At 46.8% G+C, this 20,483-nt stretch overlaps 1 protein-coding gene across 2 annotated transcripts in view; it reads left to right on the top strand.

The window, feature by feature from the left end:
* Window positions 1-19,743, top strand: part of ADAM11 (ADAM metallopeptidase domain 11) — a 59,746-nt gene extending 40,003 nt beyond the window's left edge. The window contains exons 11-26 of one of the 2 annotated variants that reach the window (XM_066627302.1): window positions 144-310; window positions 588-672; window positions 1,280-1,370; window positions 1,817-1,868; window positions 2,358-2,457; window positions 4,439-4,510; window positions 4,865-4,957; window positions 5,751-5,831; window positions 6,750-6,800; window positions 7,921-7,984; window positions 9,774-9,873; window positions 10,895-11,014; window positions 12,263-12,431; window positions 13,529-13,643; window positions 15,055-15,145; window positions 19,636-19,743. In XM_066627302.1, the coding sequence (XP_066483399.1) occupies window positions 144-310; window positions 588-672; window positions 1,280-1,370; window positions 1,817-1,868; window positions 2,358-2,457; window positions 4,439-4,510; window positions 4,865-4,957; window positions 5,751-5,831; window positions 6,750-6,800; window positions 7,921-7,984; window positions 9,774-9,873; window positions 10,895-11,014; window positions 12,263-12,431; window positions 13,529-13,643; window positions 15,055-15,145; window positions 19,636-19,681 (1,497 nt within the window). In that variant the 3' untranslated portion in view covers window positions 19,682-19,743. Of the gene's footprint in view, window positions 1-143; window positions 311-587; window positions 673-1,279; window positions 1,371-1,816; window positions 1,869-2,357; window positions 2,458-4,438; window positions 4,511-4,864; window positions 4,958-5,750; window positions 5,832-6,749; window positions 6,801-7,920; window positions 7,985-9,773; window positions 9,874-10,894; window positions 11,015-12,262; window positions 12,432-13,528; window positions 13,644-14,947; window positions 15,146-19,635 lie in introns of those variants that run through there. The other variant, XM_066627303.1, reaches the window with a different exon arrangement.
* Window positions 19,744-20,483: the final 740 nt, after the last annotated feature.

The following is a 20,483-nucleotide window of genomic DNA, read 5'->3' as shown; positions in this document are numbered from 1 at the left end:
TTACTCCAGTTTGGATTCGAGGCTGGAGTTCCTTTTGCGCATCCTGTACAAGTGACATTGAAGAACAGAAAGGATTCTGCAGGTATTGGGGCTGTGGTATCCCTCTTGAAGTGACACCTCCGCTTTCCTATTCCTGGTGCCAGATCTTTAAGGACCAGTTGAACACACACATTGTGTTAGTCGCCATGGAGACGTGGGCCTCAGAAGACAAAATTCAGGTAGATGAAGATTCCCTGGAGACACTGAGCGAGTTCATGAAGTACCGCCAGGATGCACTTCCTGAGCATAGCGATGCTGTACATCTCTTCTCGTGAGTTGCAAATGGGAACCTGATACTTATGGGGGGGGGATAGATTGCCACATTTTTAGCCAACCACTATAGCCGTGACTTTCATAGCAGCTTGATGCAGAGACATCAGCAAGGGTTAGTATGGTCTCCATGATTTGAAACATTTCACCTGCTTATTTCTGCACATCAAACTGTCATTAAAAGCACAAGGGTGGAGCCTTTAGAGAAAGCCTGGCTGGTGAATGTTTTTCCTTCCCTCCCCCTCTTAGTGAATCTTGCCTCTCCTTACTCCCTTCAGCGGACACACTTTCAGAAGCAGCCGTAGTGGCACAGCTTACATGGGAGGGATTTGCTCCATCAGTCGTGGTGGAGGTGTCAATGAGGTGAGCAGGGTACGATGCTGGGACTCCAAATGTGGAGTGTTGCAAAAAAACACATTTGCATGCTTCTGTAACTTGACCAAATATGTCCAAATATCTCCTGCTCTTCCCAACTGCCCCTTCCAGGTTGTGTGCAGACTTTAACTCTCCAAACTTTGTTCTCAATTGAAATAAAGCATAGGCTTTTGCGACAGTATTTGTTCCCTTTAACTCGCCTTACTTTTTTTCTCCTTCCCTCATTTCTCTCCCCTCCCACCAGTCTTCATTTACTTTGTATGTGTCTTGGGGCAGGGGCTTATCAGGTTAGCTTATAACCACATGTAAAGGCACCTTGTCTATAAACCAGGGGTGGCTTAGACACAATATTCATTGCAGCCAGGGAGGCAGCCAGTAGGGTGCTAGTCATTATTATGAGGTTGTGGGTGTGCAGAGCAGGTGAGGCTGCCTGTGGGTTTGATGGTGGGGAAAAATATAGATAAGGATAACCCTATTTGAAGCAGCACACTGTAAAATGAATGAGTCTTGCCCACAATAATTTTGCGTGCTAGAGTGTGCTTCTCCTCTCTCTCACATGATGTTGTCCTCCTCCTCCTCCTCCTCCTCCCCAAAGTATGGCAATGTGGGAGCGATGGCAGTTACCTTGGCACAGACCCTGGGACAGAACATTGGTATGATGTGGAACAAGCACCGAACCTCTGCAGGCAAGTAACAGGGGATTGGGACCAGTGGAGTGGAGAGAGACAGGATAGCAGCTTCTAAATGCTGGTCCTTAGCAGTTTAGAGGAGATTACAAAGGAGATTACAAAAGCCAGACCTTTTCACTTTCTGGCTCCTGAATTGGAGATATGGGCTAGTTCAGACAATCCCTGTCTTGCTGGATCACTTGGGGTGGAGGCATGGGTGCGGCATCCATGGGTGATGTTTTAATGACCTAAATTGAGGTGTGGGATATTAGGACAGAGGATGGAATGGATAACCTTTGGGGTACCAGCTCTAGGAATCTATGATTCCGAGGTTTAGTTTGAATGAAAATTAGGGTATTTGGGGTGGGAGATTCAAGTATGACCTGGAAGTTTGGAGCATAGCATACAGAGCTCTGGGCCCTGAATCCTTAATATGATATGTTCATCTCCACTTGTCTCTGCAGGGGACTGTCGTTGTCCTGACTCCTGGCTGGGCTGTATAATGGAGGATACTGGGTGAGTGTCAGGAAGAGAGAAGGAACAGGACTGTTGAAGAGGTGTCTTCATTCTGCAGTCAGACCAGATTTGTTACTAGGACGCAATCCTCAGTTTTTTTTAAGGCTTGTTCTTATCCTGCACTTGCAACATGTAATCCACTTCATATGTTTTCCTGTTCAACTCTCTCCTCATGCAGGAACCACACTGTCCTCTTTTGCATCCGGTCACCCACTCTGGCTTTGATTTTCTTCCCCTTCTTCCCCCCTCTTAAACAAACAAAAAAGAGTATGGGAGTGTTTCTAGTGTAATCCACTGTGGATCAGCACACACCCCAATTTGGGGCTCTGACCCCACCTGTTGAAACCCTATTCCCACATTCTGTGTATTGCCATGTGTAAGGGATGCCCTCCTTTGTTCTGAAATCCCTGCTTCTCTAACTCCCAAGAATCTTTCTTTGGCATGTCACTGGCCTTTACTCTCCCTGTGGCTCTCTTCTCTGACCCACAGATATTACCTGCCACGGAAGTTCTCACGCTGCAGCATTGATGAGTACAATCAATTCCTGGCTGAAGGTGGGGGAAGCTGTCTCTTTAACAAGCCCTTGAAGGTAATCCCAGAAGCTACTCACCTATGATGAGTAAGAATGGCTTCCAGGCAACCAGGCAGGAAATCTTTCCAAAAGTTAATTCTTTATTTGTTCATCCTTCCTTGGTGACCATAGTGCAGCTCATTTGTTATGACTGGCCCTCCTCCTAGTCACAATAAGGTCTTTCTTTGGGAAGAGGAGGATCACTACATGACCATTCACTGGCCCTTCCAGCAGAGCACTCAATCCACATTCCCAAATATCAGAAGGCACCTCCTGCCCCAGGACCCAGACCTAGCAACAGAAGAGCCAGATCCCCTCAGGCACAGGTAGAACAAGCAAAGCCGGTATTTCTGTCCAGGCACCCATATCCCTTATTTGTCCCAAATCTGAGATTCCAGGTGTCTGCTTTAACATCTGTCCTGAAGTTGAGGGGTTAATCTCAAATCATCTGTATATTCAGCAGCTCTTAAAGCAGCAGCAAGAAGGTGCCAGTTACTCTGAGTATTTTAGAGTAAGTCATCACTTAAAGTCGTTTCATTTAAATCCATTTCATTATACAGTTGATTAGGAGAAAAAAAAAATTTATTCTCAGCCAGGGCCACTGTCTGTATATAGTTGCACATTCTCCCCATGTCTGTGTGCGTTTTCTCTGGCCAGGAAAGTTCACATTTATTTCATTGTTTAATATTAGAAGTGTTTTGGGTCTTTATTTAGAAGTTTGGTCATGCTTTTATTAACAAAAATATACTGTACGAATTGAACTCTTGTTTACATATACCAATTACCCTACTGTAAAATTGGTTTCATTATACACCATTTCACTCAGTTGCGAACCTACCATTAGGTCCGATGGGGCAAATGCCCCAGATGCGAGCCTCTAGCACCCTGCGGAAGTCTCTTTGAGGCTCCAGACGGGGTTGAAAACTGTGCTTCCGGTTTTCCAGAAGCACAGTTTATAGCATCGGGGAACCTCAGAGAGGCTTCCCTGACACGGGCTCAGATCGTGCAAGGCTCCATGAGCCTCAGGTGAGTAAGGGGGTGCTGATTTTCAAGCGGGGGCCAGTGACAGCCCGCAGGGGCGCCATTGCAGACCTTAGCCCCGGTTGCGAGGCTGGGGAGATTCACCGCTGATTTCACTTGTAGTTTTCAAGAACCTGTTGACAACTTTAAGTGAGGACTTGCTGTACTGTATTTAGAGAAGGGGGGGCACACCATATGCAGGTTTCCTATCAGGAGTCAATACACCCATTTGTCAGTACTGGTGACAGCCCCTTCAACCCCCTGGCATCCATTCTTGGCAAAAAAAGAACTGTGTTTTGTTTTGGTTTTTAATAAAACAACTGGGGAACTATGAGCTGAGTTATAATCGAGGTGAATGGGATAGAAGATATACAGCTATACCAACATGTGTATGTAAGTGAGAAGCTGGCTTGGAAGTGTTGGAGGAAATTAACAGTTTCCTCTTTGGGGGGAAGCAGAGTAGCTTAAGCAGCAGACCCCCCCCCCTTTGGGTATCACCCCAGGGAACCTCCCTCACCCGGCTGATTGCTAATCAATAAAAAAGACAAAGAGGCAATGGCTTGTCAAAGTTGCAAAAAAAGAAGTTATTTACTTACAGTTCCATTGAGTGTATATTTACAGCATCTGATTAGGATCAGAGGTTCAGCTATTACTTAGAGATAGCAAGGCCCTGGAGCTGCCTCGCCCTGCATGCCTTGTGCTCAAGATGGACTGGGCATCAAAGCCCTGGTGTGTGCCATCTTAATAGGTTGGTGGTCAGAGGACAAGAGGAAGTGCTCAGAGGAGAAGGGAAGGATAAAGGGTTAGGGCCACACCCCACAAGGATCACAGAGAGAACAGGTAGAAAGGTCAGAGTCATTGGGCCAGAGCTTGACCCCTTCTTGGCAGCATCCTGCCCCCTCTGGACAGCAGATGGAGTTGCATCAACTCCAACAGGAAGCCTCTAACAATTTCCCCCTGCCCCTCTTGATTTTCACAGCTCCTTGACCCACCTGAATGTGGGAATGGATTTGTAGAAGCAGGAGAAGAATGTGACTGTGGGTCCTTCATGGTAAGCAATATGTAGAGTGGAAACTGCCACATGACTTGGGGACAGACGGCATCACCAGACTTGGGCCCCATACTGGGTTTTGCTTGTGCATGTTTAAGGGCATCTCCTATTGTGTTGGGAAGTGGGGGCACTTCAGGATTCAGGTCCAAAAGGCAAGCTCCTAGAGTGGGGTCAGGCATCCTAACCAACCCAATTCAAGATGGGAAAGGGTCCATAGTGGAAGGACAGCAGATGGTGGGCAGGAGCTGAAGTTTGTTGCAGCAATATTTTTGCCAAAGTTACACCTAAATGTTCGTTCTCTCTCTCTCTCTCTCTCTCTCTCTCTCTCTCTCTCTCTGCTTTGTCCCCTCAAAGGAGTGCTCCAAGGGTGGGGGGAACTGCTGCAAAAAATGCACACTGACGCATGATGCCATGTGCAGTGATGGGTTGTGCTGTCGAGGATGCAGGGTAAGTAGGAAAACCAAGACTGGGATTGGGGTAAAGTACCCTCCTTTGGCACAGGCCTCACTCTGAATCAATTCAGTGCCAGTTTTAAACAAAGCATCTTTATTGGGTGCCAATGTCAGCCTATCCACAAGTCCTGCTGAGACAGTTGCCTCAGGAAGCAAGTTGGTGTGTGTGTATGGAGGGGTGCTCACCTTCACTGACCCACTTGTTTCCATTCCTCCTCTTTCTGCTCCCTGGGTTGTAAAAGGAAGAGAGGAACAGAGCAGAAGAAGAAGTACGGTGAAAAGGAGAGTGGTAGACTAGTGATGCTCTAACTTTATGCTCTCTTCTCCCCCACGCAATACAGGAGTTCAATAATTTTGGGGGGAATGAGCCTCCATACATGGCATGGTGTGCCAGAGGCCCAATTCTAGATGTTTTTCAAGAGGCAACAAGCGATGCCCCTGTTTGAGACTGCTTTGCCCTTCATCCATAAAGTGAACTGTGTGGCATTCCACAGAGTTACCACTTGATGCCTTGTATGGTCTTGTCCTCTGCCAAAGAAGGTAGGAGAGGAAATGAGGCCAGGAACATACATGGCAGCAAATCGTGCTGTTCTCAGCAGTTGGGTTGGTGTTTCTCTTCTTACATTAACAGTAATGGAGGAAGAAAGTTGGGCTGGGTTGTGGCCATTTGTTGATTGCTCCACACCTCCAGTTGCAGTGTGTGAAGTGGGAGCAGTGGGTTTTGTTCTGGCTAGCCCTTTCCAATATTAACCTGCTCCCCTGTTTCTCTCCCATCTCCCACCCTACAGTACGAGCCACGGGGTGTTACCTGCCGAGAAGCTGTGAACGAATGTGACATTCCAGAAACCTGCACTGGCGATTCCAGTCAGGTGAGATGGGAAAAAGTGTGAGACAGAGATCTGGTTATGACAAGAAGAAGGAAGCCCGCCTACATTTACTTACTTATTTAAAATTGTATTCTCTCCTTCAGTTAAGTAGAACAACAAAGGAATAATGTTAACATTTCAAAACAGCAAACAACAATAGCATGAGGAAATCTTGCAGAACCATAAAGCCAGCTACCAAAACTGCTGGAAATCCTGAGCAATTTTTTTTAAGTCTTAAGGGGGAATGATATTCTATATAAAGGGTGTCATAACTGAGAAGGCCTTCTCTCTGTTCCCCATCCATGACTTTTAGAGGGCAGAGAAACTCAGAGGAGGGCCTCTGAAGGAGAACATAAGGGGTGGGAAGGCTTGTGGAAAAAGGCAGCCTTTCAGATACATAGCTCCCAAATCATGAGTGTTGTAATGACAAATGACCAGCACTTTGTTGTGCCTGGATATGAACTGGCAGCTTGCCACTGCAACTGTTTTAAGTACTGCCTGGATATTTTTCCTGCAACCCATCCATGATAGTAACGTAGCAGCTATGCTTTATTTTTTACTTGTTTTATTATAAAGCATGCATAAAAGAAATCACAAACACACAAGCAAAACTTTATGGAAAGCAGCAGCTGAAATTTCCAAGAAGACTTTGAAGACTGTTCATTTTGGTGACAGCTGTGCCCCATGGCTGGTAGAATGTGGCCCTCCCAGATGTGGCTCTCTAGAGTTTTGATGTTTAAAATGAGAGCTGCCTAAGCCAAAGTCTGCCCAGAGGACATTCCCTCTGACTTGGATGCCCCTAATTATGGCTATGTGGGGAGTACCTGTGGTTCTTTTAGGGAGTTACAGGATATCCTGTCATGTCCCATCCAGTGTAATACGTCCTCTCTCTTTTGTGTTTGTGCGTGTTTCTCCCTCTAGTGCCCATCCAATTTGCACAAGCAGGATGGCTACTTTTGTGACAGTGAGCAGGTAAGAGTTGATATCTCAGCTTCCTACTCAGCCCCCAGTGCAATAATTCAACTAACATCACACACACACACACCCCCAGCTATTTGCAACCTTTTTCATCTCATGGCACACTGACAAGGCACTAAAATTGTGAAGGCACACCATCAGGTTTTTGCCAACTAACAAGGCACACCCTGCTGCCAGTGGGGGGCTCACAACTCCATTGGCCCTACTGATAAATGATCTTCCCCCAAATTCCTGTGGCACACCTGTGGACCACTTGCAGCACACCAGTGTGCCATGGCACAGTGATTGAAAATGGCTGATCCACATACAGAAATGTTTTCACTCCTGATCCTATTATGTAGTAAGCAGGGAGTATAGCTGGAGTGCATAGAACGCAGGCAGTGTAGCCACCTGGATGGGTCTGGGTAGGATTCAGCATCCTAGTAGGGCAGGGAAGTAAGCAGGAGGAGGTAGGATAACAAGGCACAGTTAGATCTGCCAGGTCCACACCAGGAGAGATCTACCGTGCTTTGAAAGGTTGCATTGATGATGGAGATTCCTCCAGCACAGTTTCTCCCATCTCTGTGAATGGCAAAAGTCACCTTTGGTGGAATGTTCCCTTTTAAGTTATTCCTATAGGTACAGGAACCCTCTTGGAGTCTAGGTTGAGGTACCTTAGGCTCAGCCTATAGGAGGTGTTCACTGAAAACCTGTACCTGAAAATAATGTCTTGTGCTGGCCAGTCTACCAGTATATTAAATTTTCCTCTGTTGGGAAACATGGCCTCTGCCTCTCCCCTTTCTCCTGCCTACTTCCATTTATATGAAGGAACTCCCTTCTAATCTAAATACGGTGAAAGGAATGCCTTGAAAAAATTCCAGCTTAATTCTGCTGCAGCAAGAGCCCCGGCTTAGTCAACCTCCTGCTCTACAGAGCAATTAGCACTGGGTATGACTGGGGTATGACATAGGGGTATGACTGGGGTATGACATAGGGGTATGACTGTAACCTTCGCACTGCAGAGAAAGGGGCACAGACCTCTGATGTTTGAGCCTTTTGGATATCATGCCCCAAAAAGCATGTAATCAGCAAGGGTTTTTTGACACCTGATCACCCCCCACTTTCTGCTCTGCAGGGCCGGTGTTACGGTGGCCACTGTAAAACCAGGGACCGCCAGTGCAGTGCATTGTGGGGGCGTGGTAAGTAGTGCTCTTGGTCTTTTACTCTTGGATGTGCTGGGAATGGTGTGGTGAGCCTTGAAATCGTGATCTCACACCCTCTTAAACATCTTTCCTGAGAAACACCATTGTTAGGGTTTTCCATTTTCTTAAAGGGCATCATTACTGCCCTTTAAGAAAGTAAAAAATGGGCAAGGGGGGCAACAGACCAGTGTTGTGGGGTCCAGTGGGGATAGGGTTCCTAGCACACCAGGAGACTCTGCCTGTGGTTTTGAAGGATGCAGCACACAGAAAATGCATGGTGTAATGTCACAGCCTATCTTGATACAGAGTTTGTTCGCCTGTTGTTCTTTTTCACTAATTGCAGTGGGGTGCAATTAGATTCCTGTTTGCTACAGCAAGCGGGAGAGAAAGTGGAAATGGATCGTTTGAGCTTTGACCTGGAAGCTCTCTGCCTGGAAACCCTAGCTGCAAGTGTGGGGACCACAGAAGACAATCCTGTGGCCATGCCAAGGTCTGAAAAGTTGATGAGGGTTCAGCACTAACAAATCACTGATGAGTGCCTTTATCAGTCTTCTCCCCTTTCAAAGCTGGATTGCGTTCAAACTCATCCATCTACAGACCTATCTCTCAGTGACGCCCGGCCATTCTTTCTCTGAATAGCAGCACTTGGCTCTGATTTGGCCTTGCTGCCTCATTCCAATTTTTCCAATGGCAAGTTGAGAGCAAAGAGGCAAGGGCTTTGCAAAATTTCAAGGCGTTAGATTAAAATACTGTAGTTAGAAAGAAAGAAAATTCCTAACTATATCACAGCTAAAAGCCGTTTTCATTTGGCATGATGTTAGTAAGACTGAATTTGTAGTTTTAACCATTTGGGTCCTTTAAGTTGGATACTCACTGCAACGGGCTCCACTTTGTAGAGATGTTCATGGAATACTTCCAATAGAATTGTGAAGGCAGAAGACCCTAATCCAACTCCTTACCTTGTGGCAGAGCCATCCATCAGCAGGGACCACTCCCATCTAGTTTGATATTTGCATTCCAGGCCTCAGCTTGCCATGAGCAGAACAAGAGAAGCGCGTCACCTGGCCATGTGCAGATCAAATGGTCCTGTGTGACTCAAGCTGCTGAGCCAATCCACATGCTTATGAGAAAAGCACAAAATAAAACCCTGCAATGGTCAATAGAGAAGCAGCAAACAAAAGCCCTCAATAATTGGGGGTCAGTACCAGACAACTTAACTGAGTAAAGTTGCCTTATTACCCCTTAAATGATCAGTCCTCCCAATGGAAAATATCATTGGGATACAACACTGCAACTCAGCCTCTTGAATTCTCTGCTTATCTGTGGCAGACCCTGATGTTGTTTATTTGGAATAGTAACATAAAAGTTTTTTTTATACCGTATTAAAACAAATTTGCTTTGGGCCTGGCAAAAACTCATTGTCCCAAAAGCTGGGTCAATGGAGGTCTTCCCATTGTCACATAGTAGCATGAATGAGTCTCCATGCCCAGACATCTCAAAGCATGAGCACCACCTGCTGCCTAATGGTAGAATGACACCCTTCCCTGCAGAATCTTTTCTGAGCAAGTTCCTTGGGTGGAACGTTTAGTCCTAGGGAAGGCCACCCAGGCACCATCCCCCAGTTTGTTTTTGCACTCACCTGAGCTCATTAAAAGCAGCTGTTTCAAGGAAGCTGCAGCCCTGATGGGGAATGTAATGCATGCTAGATTCAGGGTGAGGAGACTGTGTGTGTTATGTTCTTGGGACTTGCCATAACTTTCTCTGTCTTTTCTCCATGGGACCCAAGCTTCAGCTGAAAGGTTTTGCTATGAGAAGCTGAATGTTGAAGGCACCGAGAGAGGGAACTGTGGACGTGAGGGAAATCGCTGGATGCCCTGTGTCAAGCAGTGAGTAATCTGAGATGTCTTCCTTTCCCATAAGCACTGCCTTCCCTTCTTACAATGCATTCCATAACACAGGGGTGTCCAAACTTTTGGCAGGAGGGCCACATCATCTCTCTGACACTGTGTGTGTGTGGGGGGGGGGGAGGTGGGAAAAAAGAATTAATTCACATTTCAAATTTGAATAAATTTACATAAATGAATATATTAGAGATGGAACTTGTATGGATGAATGAAGGTGTTGCAACAGCTCAAGGCCTATAAAAGGCCTTGCACAAAGCAAGGCCAGCCTTTCCTTTGCTGCTGCAGCATCACAGATGTGAAACAGCAAGCAGTGGAGGAAGCCCTCGTCCCACAGCTCACGTGAGATGTCGAACAGTTGGCTGTCACGCTGAGAACAGTTGCATCAGGCCAGTGCAGGCTCCAGCAAGTCTCTAGAGGGCCAGAGACATTGGAGACTGGGGGCTCCCTGAAGGCTGGATTGGGAGTCCTTGAGGGCCGCAAGTGGCCCCAGGGCCGTGGTTTGGGCACCCCTGCCATAACACCACAGAGGCAATTGGTCAAAGTACTATAATCACAAGAAGAGCCCTGCTGGATCAAGCCAAGGGCCCATCTAGTCCAGCTTCCTGTATCTCACAGTGGCACACCAGATGCTTCTGGGAGCACACACATAAAAGACAAATTACCTGCATCCTGTTGCTGCTCCCTTGCCATCCACAGAAGGGCTACCTCTAAAACCTGGAGGCTAAATACAGTGACTTGTAACCTGTGATGGACTTTTCCTCCATGACTCTGTCCAATTCCCTTTTAAAGGCGTTAGGCCTTCAGGTGCCATCACCCCATCCTGTGTCAAGGAATTCCACAGATTAATTATGTGCTGGGTAAAAAAATATTTATTTTTGTCTGTTCTGACTCTCCCACCAGTAAATTCTGGTGGATATCTCCTGGTTCTGGTGAATGAGTGAGTTGGCCTAGAATCTCCTCATTTCTTACATTGTATTGTTACTGTCCCTTCCTTTCCATTCAGGGATGTGTTGTGTGGATACCTCCTCTGCGCCAACGTGTCAGGTTCTCCACGCTTTGGTGAACTTCTTGGTGAAATCACCACTATGACTTTTTACCACCAGAAGCGTTATGTCGACTGCAGGTGGGCAGCGATCACACATTCTTGGTTCCCCCCCTCCCACTTCTCACTTGCTGACTTGTTGAAGAATTGGGCAGCCAAACTACATCAGAAGAGATCTTTAAGGAGACCCAATAGCAGTTTGGAGTGTTTGTGATTTCGGGTAGAAAAATGGCATGGAGGAAAGAGGGGAAAATACCTCCTAAATCTGTTTTGTTTGGGGCTATTTCTCCATTACCCATTAACTTCCCTATATCTATGCCTCAGAAACAAACTACATTTAACATTATAAAAATGTTAAAGCATTGGCATGTGTGAGTTATTATAGCAGAGCCAGTGAGCAAATTGTCCCTCTTATATTTGCCCCTTAGTGACTCTTTCCCAACAGCAGTTTCAGAAAGGAATAGTTTGATTTGAGCAAATGGCACAGGAGGAAAGAACACCCCTTCCTTTTCCAGTGCAGGGGCTCTCACTTCATTCCAGAGGTACCTGTGAACCTATTGTAATGTGAACCCAATGATGCATTGTTTTTTGGTAATTCATTCCAAGACCACAGAAGTTGATGTTTCTGCCACAGAACAAAGCTATTTACCTCTCTAAAAGCTTATTTAAAAGGTGCCTACTGCACTCTTTAGAGGCCATATTTACCAGTTTACACAATGTTGTAATTATAAAACAAATTACAAGGCTGTATCTTTCCATAAATATACACTCTATTACCTATGAGATTCTGTTGATGGCAGTTGGGGGCCCATTGTAAAATGAATAACATTGTATAGTGAATCTTGTTTTATGATGGAGAGTCCATTCTAAAGTGATTTGATTGTAAAGGGAGCCCATTGTAAAGGAAGGGACCATTGTACTGCTGCTGTGAGCAACTTGGTAGTCTTCTAAAGGTTTTTATTTAAGTTAGGATCTTCACTCAGGAGTCTGTCAAACCCATGCACAGTTTGACACTCAGCTGTCTGTCTGTCTGTCTGTCTGTCTGTCTGTCCCACAGAGTAGTGTATGTGGTTCCTTCCCTGCATTTGTTCTCACAATAACCCTGTGAGGTAGGTGAGGCTGAGAGATGATGACTGGCCAAGGTCACTCAGGAAGCTTCATAGCTGAGCAGGGACTTGAAACCTGGATCTTTCAGTTAAACCCCCCAAAACTACATCATGCTCTCTCTCATTAAGAGATTAAGGATTCTCCCCTGATTAAGAAACCTTCCATGTGTTGGGGCAATGTGATAGACCTGATATACAGTGGAGCTCTTTTTCCTTCTCCTAGAGGTGGCCATGTGCAACTTGTGGATGGCACGGATCTGAGCTACGTGGAAGATGGGACGCCCTGTGGGCCCAGCATGCTGTGTCTTGATCACAAATGCCTTCCTGTGTCTGCCTTTAACTTCAGCACCTGCCCAGGCAGCTGGGGTGGCCAGATCTGCTTTGACCATGGGGTAAAACTTACAAACAGTTCAGTGTCATATTCTGTGTTGCCATGAACCTTAAGGCATGACAACACAGTGCTTTGTCAATACTTTTTGCGTTTAGCTTACGTTTAGAAGTAAAATGTGCATGAATGGAAATGCTGTACCTTCTAATCTGGGTTTCCATGGTATTTTCCCCCTCACTGCCAAGCCTTGGGAACAGAGGTGAGGATTTGGAGAGTGACATGGGAGAATAAAATGCTTTCAGGTTTCCTGAATTTGGGAGGCACAGATAATAATCAAAGAACCATTGAATTAGTTAATGCTATATTAGCACAATATGCATATTATCAGGTACTAAAAGCAAAATCAATAAGCCACATTCAACTTATTTTACAACAGCCTTGTTCAGAAATAGTCACTTCCCTGCGTATAAAAAGCTAAAAAAACCAAATACTGGTTTCTTCTGTTTCTGTTCCTTTGGTGTTTGGGGATTTTTAATTGTAACTGTACCCAGGGCCAGTCCATCTATGAGGCCAACTGAAGTGGTTGCCTCAGGTCGCAGACCTTGGGGGGGGAGGTGTTGTGCATCTCTGCCTGCCTACTTGCCTCCACTGCTCCTTCTCCTGCTTCCATGCCCTGGATTGGAAAAGGAGGAGGAGGACAGAGAAGAAGAGGAAATGCAAAGGGGAGGAAAGTGCTGAGATAGAACGTTGGAGAGTGGGAGGAGTAGAGGCTTCCACATCACTGAGTAATGGGCAGTGTTCCATCTAAGGGGTGTGGCTGCATGGCCACAAACCTTCCTGCTGAACTCCATGCATTGTGGAAGCTCAACTACCTAGAAGTTCGGTGATGACATTATTGCCAAATGTCAACATTTGCAATACTACCCAGCTGAAGAAGAGGGTTCGTGCACCAATGCAGAACACTTAGAGGGAACATCGTTAATGGGGCAGCATTTGGCATCTTGCATGCAGCCTTCAGGAGGTCTTAGGCTGGCCCTGACTATACCCATGTCATTATAGGAACTACCAACTTTTAAAAGCAGGACAAATGACCATTTTTAGGAATCTTTAGAGGAAATTAAAGGTGTTCCTTCAAGAACCATCACTTTTTGTTGATTACAGGTCTGTAGCAACGAGGGCCAATGCATCTGCTATCCTGACTGGACAGGCAAAGACTGCAGTGTCTATGACCCTATCCCAGAACCTAAGCCCACAGGGGAAACAGAGAAGTACAAGGGTAAGTTGGCAGGAAGAGGGTCGCTTGAAGCTGGCCAGACCCCTTTCTCACTTCATTGCTTCAAATCAGATTCAGGAGATGCAGAATCCCAGAAGAGATCTTTTGCGGAGGGAGGGGGCTTCTCTAGCTTCATGGTGGTTCTTATCACAGTATTGATCCTAAAAGAATCTTCCCAGTGCTGTTTTCCCAGTCAGAATCCTTCATTCCATTCTCTAATTTGTTTTCAGTTCCCCAGTGTCCTATTTCCGTTGTGACTATGCCTGCCACTCCTGATGAGAGCAATCTTATGAGACCGGGAGAACCTGAGCACATATTGCAGGATGGCTTTCATCCATTTAGGCCCAAAACCTAACCAACTTTCCAGCACTGGCATAGCAGTACCAATGGGACGTGAGTTGCATCCTGCAGTTGGGTGGCACTCATGGAGGCCTCCCATGGAGCTGCTTTGCCCTTAGTGCTGCTTTGCCCATGGAGCTGCTTTGCCCTTAGTGCTGGAAGTGGGTTAGGATTGTGCCCTTATTCTACTCCATTATGAACATAGAACTAGTTCACACAGTTACTTATCTGATCTTACTGGGTGGTGGAACCACCAGCTCTTTACACTCACAGTTGCAGCATGTGGCTGGTGGGTTTTCCTCGTGTGGTCCAGAGGAAGAAGAGAGAGCTTCTGGCTGGGAAACTGTTTTTCTTCCTCAGCTGTCTCCTCTCTGATTGGAGGAGTGCTGGCCACCTGGCCACTCTGTCTTATCTCCTTGGAACTGGCTGAACCAGTTTGGCTAGTACAGGGGTGGCCAACCTTTTGACTTTAGGGCTCCTGGGCCTTTAACAATTGTGCAGAGGAGGGAATTTCAGCAGGTGCAGAATGTGAGATGACAAACATTACCTGCTGAAATTTCCTCTTCTGCACAATTATTAAAGGTCCAGGAGCCCTAAAGTTGAAAGGCGGGTCACCCCTGGGCTAGTCCTCGCTGCTCCAAATAAAATTTGCATTTTCTGCCTCCTTACTGGCAGCTTTCTGTGTTTAACAGCAAAGCTAAAGAGGGAGGGGTGACAATGCCCAAAAACAATGAGGATCACACAGAACCAAAAAAATATATATATAGAAAGGAATAGAAGCACACATAAAACATTATGACAGTCCCTTTCTCCCTGTTCCTTGGAGGGTGTTCCAGAGCAACAGAGCATTGGCTATTTAAATTCATACCCAGAACTCTGATTGCCAATCCAAATAAGCAACAGGAAACCAGGAGTTCTTATGCTTACAGTATTCTTCTCTAGATTTAACTCTCTCTCTCTCTCTCCAGGTTGGGCTGCCCCCACTTCTAATGCAGGCTCCACCCGTTGCACAGTCAATTGAACACCCATGCTGTGGGGCCACCGCTTACCTTTTATGTCCGCTCTTCCTCCACAGGTCCCAGCGGCACCAACATCATTATCGGCTCCATCGCTGGAGCCATCCTGGTGGCTGCTATCGTCCTCGGTGGCACTGGATGGGGATTTAAGTAAGCAGCGTTGACATGCGCATGCTGTGCCTCTCAAGTTGCCATGCCCTTGCACTGTGTTGCCTGGGGGCTCTCTCGCATGCTTTGGACCGGGTGCCCTTTGCGAGGGCTACTTTGGTATCTGCACTGAGTTCTGGGGAAGAGGGGGTTGAGCCCAGGCATGGCCTGCCCCACCTGCCCCTGATTCCAGCTTTCGCGGTTTTTCTCAGGGTGGATTCATACAACCAGGGTTTTCAGGTGGCTATTGAAATTATCGTGCGACAGACGACTCCCTTGCTTAGTGCAGAGAAAGGTGTGAGGTTGTGTACATGAGATGGGGTGTTCCTTCTCTGGGATAGATGAGCCACCTGCCTGGATTGGTGGCAGGAAGCAGCCTTCCTGATGGATTGAATCTCTGTGGCTAGCTCCCTCTTTCTTCCTTCCCTACAGAAGCTTCAGTAGGAAGGGGGAAGCCAGGGATTGATTGAGAGCCTGGTTCAAGATTCTGGCCTTCTCAATAGTCACAGGAAGTAGCCATCCAAGGAGAGGGGAGGGGCAGCAAAGCAAGATATGTGCCTGATTTACTTATCACCATGCCAATAAGCCACAGTTGGTAGTGTGCATCTACCCTTGGGCAGTTGGGGGTTGGCTGTGGCAGGAAAAATTGGCTGTGAGTTCAGGGAAGGTTGAGGGAGCCACCAAACCTTTGAGGTTGTCAGTCTATGGAGGCATTTGGGGTTCCACCCCATCCTCACCCACCCAGGTGTCGCTTCTGTAGTCAGTGCTTCGACTGAGGCTCACCACAGGTCACCTTTTAAACCTGGGGGTCAGATTTATTCTTTTTATCACCAAATTTTTTGTGTGGTGCTGCATGTTATGTAAACAGAGGGTGCCTTCTTGTGGTAAGAGCCAATGTTTACCCCACCCACAGGAAGAATGTGGAAAATTTTAAGATTTGCTCTGATGTGCCAGATGCGAGCACACTGGAACAAGAAGTTCCCCCTGTGTAACTGGTATATTAAAACTGTCTTGTGGTGACCTTGCCCCCTGGAGAAGAAGTATTTGAATTGGGCTTTAGGGTGCTTTTGGATGGGATCTGTAGTGGGGGCAGGAAACCAGGAATGCCCCACAGGGAAATACCTCATTTCTACTGCAGTTCTAGTTACTGACACACTTTCAGCTTGGGCATACTGGAAGCTCGACTTACTGTGCCAATTCTTTTGGTTTATCTCGACTAGCAGCAGGTGGAATAGGCTTCATGTACAACCTGCCCTCCCCCTTTGTGGCTTGTAGGTGAATGAAAGGCAGCAGTTGGGAGGAGAATTTAAAATGAACTGCAAGTGGAGCCTGATGAGCCACATGTATCCAGTCTAAGGGAGCATGTAGGGTTGGTTTAGAACAGCAGGACCTTGGACAGCTCCAGGAAGACTATGCCAGCAAGGGCTTGAGCCCATAGAGTTCCCTTCCTCTCCCAAGCTCTGCCCCCTCTGAGACAGATGGAGACTTTAAAGGGGTGCTCCATGTTCCTGGAGGCTTGAATTATGTTGCTAATAGTTGATTGGCTTCTTTGCCAGATGAGGGATGGAGATTTGGAGGTCACTGGAGACATGTAGTTTGTCAGGGGGTCCAGCTCACTGGGTGCTGTCTTAGGCATCAAGAGTCTCGGGGTGACTAGGGCCTGGACTTGTGTCAGGGTCCATGGCCAGTGTCTCCATAGTCCACATCACAGGATCCCTGAGCTTCCCAAGACTTGTGGGCACTACTTCTTCTAAATCTGAACCCTGGTCACTGCTTGAAGGTGGAGCCATGACAATCAGCACCACCCTCCCTTATAAGAAAAGCTCTGCAGAATCAGGCCAAAAGCCCAGCATTCTGTTTCCCTTAGCGGCCAGTCAGCTTCCCCTTGGAAACCCACAAGCAGGAGAGAAAGGTGTACCACTCTCCTGCCATTGCTCCCTTGCAACTGACTTTCAGAGACATAATGCTGCCAAACCCGGAGGTAGCGCATAGCCATCATGACTAGGAGCCACTGCTAGACCAGTCTTCCATGACTTTGTCCCATACCCTTTTTAAGCCATCCAAACTAGAGGCAGTTGTCACATCCTGTGGCAATCAGTTCCACAGATGCATTATGCATGGTGTGAAGAAGTACAGTTATGCCCCGTATCTGCGGGGGCTCCATCCAGAACCCCACGCAGTTAAGTGAAACTGCAGATATGGGCAAATACCTCCCCCCACCCTTTATTGCTGAGGGCAGCTCTGGGCTTCCCTGGGCTTCGTAATGCCTTATAAGGCATTAAAAACATCACTTCCAGTTTCTGGCGAAACCAGAAGTAGTGTTTTTTACACTGTTGGGCTCAGTCTGAGCCCAGCAGAGGCCATGGATGGATGTCCATGGTCTCTGCTGAGCTCAGAATACCCTCTGGCTTGCCTCTAGGGGGGACATGGGTGGGTGGGGGGTGCAGACCCAAACCATGGATAAGTGAATCTGTGGATATGAGATCCATAGCTATGGATCCCCTGTACCTCCTTTTGTCCATCCTAAATCTCTTGCCTATCAGTTTCATTGGATGATCCCTGATTCTAGTATTGGGAGAGAAGGAAATATACTTCTCTTCATTACTCTCCCCACATCATGCACAATTTTATGTTTCAAACATATCCCCTCGTTACCCTTTCCCTCCAAGCTAAATAGCCCCAAACTTTAGCCATTCCTCATAAGGTAGGTGTTCCAGCCTTCTTTTCATTGTGGTTCACCTCTATGGCACTTTTTCTCAGCTCTACAGTATATTTTTAAGGTGATCAGACCTCTGCACAGTATTCTAAATATGGCCATTCCTCCTTGACCTCTGTTATACTGGTTTATGAAAGGTCAGTTGAGAGACCTCTTCCATGCAACATGCTTTGCTTTTCTGATGGTCAGCATCCTCCTCATAGAATGAATTGGGCTTATCACTCAGTGGGAGAAGTGTTGGGGATCCAACCCCCCTATGGTTTCCCCTGGGGGGGGTGGGAATAGAGGAACAATTTGGTTTCAGATCTGGTAAACATGGGTTTAACTATACAGATGGTACTGTGTCTGCTTGAAGAGGGCAGGGCTGTTTGGCGGGAGGTCGCTGTTCTGCAAAGGCAGCATTGGGTAGAGTTATAGGAGGCAAATTATTTGTCTCTGAATCGCACCAGACCCCTTCTCATGTGATTTTTTGCATGGACTGACACTTGCATGGATGGAAAGGGAGTGTGTGAAATGACCGCCGCATGAATCAAGTACTGACTCTGGAGTGGGCGGGCAATGGGGTATCTTGGCATGGAGGCAGTATGGGGGACAATAGAGTTCTGAAATATTTAATGGGTGCACTTCTCTAAGATCCTCAGCAAGTACTGAAGGCATGACAGTAAATACAGGCATCTCAGAGCTGGCCCCTGCAGAGTGAACTGTACCCTGCTTGAACCCCCCTCAAGATCTTCTTTTCATAGTGTATTACTGGTATTGTATGTGCTTGTCTGTACTATTGCACTGAAAAGCAAGGCCCATCCAACTCAGCCATGCTGCTGTTCTGGATGCTGAAAGCAGAGGTTTGGGGAATGCTAGTGTGAAACAAGTACTCTAGGCTCTAAAGTTTCTAACAAAGATAGCTTTGCCTTCTCTCCAGGCCTGCAACCGTCTTTTCTGGAATTATAGAATCTTAAACTCTCAACCCCACCCCCACTCTCCCCCAGTTACATAAGCTCCAAACATTTGGAATGCTGTTATTTGGGGGGACTTTTAAAAATGCCATGAGATAATCAAAATGCACTTTAAGGCAAGGGTTGTTTGCAAAATTTTTATTCTTTTCCTGCCAATTTATTTTTGCCATCTGTTGCGGAAAGTCTGGGACTGCTAGAACCAGAGGGCGAAGGTGGGCAGAGTGGGGGAGGAAGCAACAAATGCAGAGTGGCATAGGGCCAGGAACAGGAAAGGGGGCCTAGGAAAATATAGAAATTTAGCTTTGTGGAAAATCTTCTCCCACAAATCTATCGGCAGGTAGCTCCAAGTTCTTTCTAGTCTCTACAGGTTTGGACTGCTCTCATAACTTTCCTATTTATAAGTGAGAACTAGAAACTTGCTTTTTTAACAAGCAAAAACTCCAATTTATTATTCTCTGTTTCAAAAAGAAAAAAAAGAAGTCCAGTATAGACTAGGCACCTGAGGCCTCTTTGCCATGGACAGTGTGCGGCAAGAGGGACCCAGGTGAAGCTCCTCCTTCTTCCTTCATTTACAAGGCCCTTTTAAAGTCCTGGCACAAACTTTGTGATCTAACAACGCTGCTCAAGAATGGTGGTGGTAGGACTTCCACACAAAAGCTGTCCTGGACGGTAAGGAGATGTTGCATGCGTGGCTGGGTATTGCATTGCCAACCATGGCATGTGGCACGAAGACTGGACGCAGTTACGCCAAGACGTACCCAGCTGGAGATACCTGCTAACCCCCCTCCCCTCTCTCTTTCCTTCTCTCTCCTCGGCTTGCAAAGGAACATTCGCAGAGGAAGGTATGATCCAGCTCAGCAGGGGGTGTAGCATCTCCCCTCACCTGCCCCCCAGTCACCTGCCATCTCCATCCCACCCTCTTCATCGCCTTCACCCTGTGCTTCCTGCTTTGCAACAAACCTGTGGTGACGGGGCTGGATCCTGCTCCACTGGAGGTCCCCTCAACAAGGGGGGGTGTCTTGCCTGTAACTCACTCCTCTCCACGCATCCGTCAGCAGCGCTTCATTCTCCGCTTCAGTCATTGGTTGTGGTGGGGTGTGGGGGGCATAAACAGGAGGAGACTTTCTCCTGGGCTTCTAAGGATTCACCCACATAACATGACATCAGGCATATTCTGACAACCTAGGTTACAAGGGACCTTTCCCACTAATCTGAGATTCAATGGCTGACATATTACTTTTTGAGATATGGTTAAATCAACACCATGGTATTTTGCCACATCAATATTACTGTGAGAATGCTTTGCTTTGAATGTTGCTCTAAGGTTGGGGAGCACATATTTAACGTTCCGTGTTCTTTTTGACATGGAAAAGAGCTTTCACTGCAATCGGGCACATTCACACAACCCTGTGGAGCCTTCTCTATCTCAAAGACATATGTCAATCCATTACTATCCTTTCAGATAGTTCCCCCCTCCCAACCACCACCCACATCATATCCCTATCATATAATAACGTACACCTAAGGCCCCCCCTCCATGTTATAATGAGTTGAATTCAACTTGCTCAACAACCCTGCAAGATGAGCCTTTTTTCTTGGGAGGAAACTGAAGCCAAGAGTGTGTGACCTGACCAAGCCAATCTACGGGCAGCAGTTTTCCCAGATCCGAATT

The sequence above is a fragment of the Tiliqua scincoides genome, chromosome 5, assembly GCF_035046505.1.
Source record: "Tiliqua scincoides isolate rTilSci1 chromosome 5, rTilSci1.hap2, whole genome shotgun sequence".
In the NCBI taxonomy this organism is placed as follows: Eukaryota; Metazoa; Chordata; class Lepidosauria; order Squamata; family Scincidae; genus Tiliqua; species Tiliqua scincoides.
Note: the sequence above shows the minus strand (reverse complement) of the source record. Positions and strands in the feature narration are given on the sequence as shown.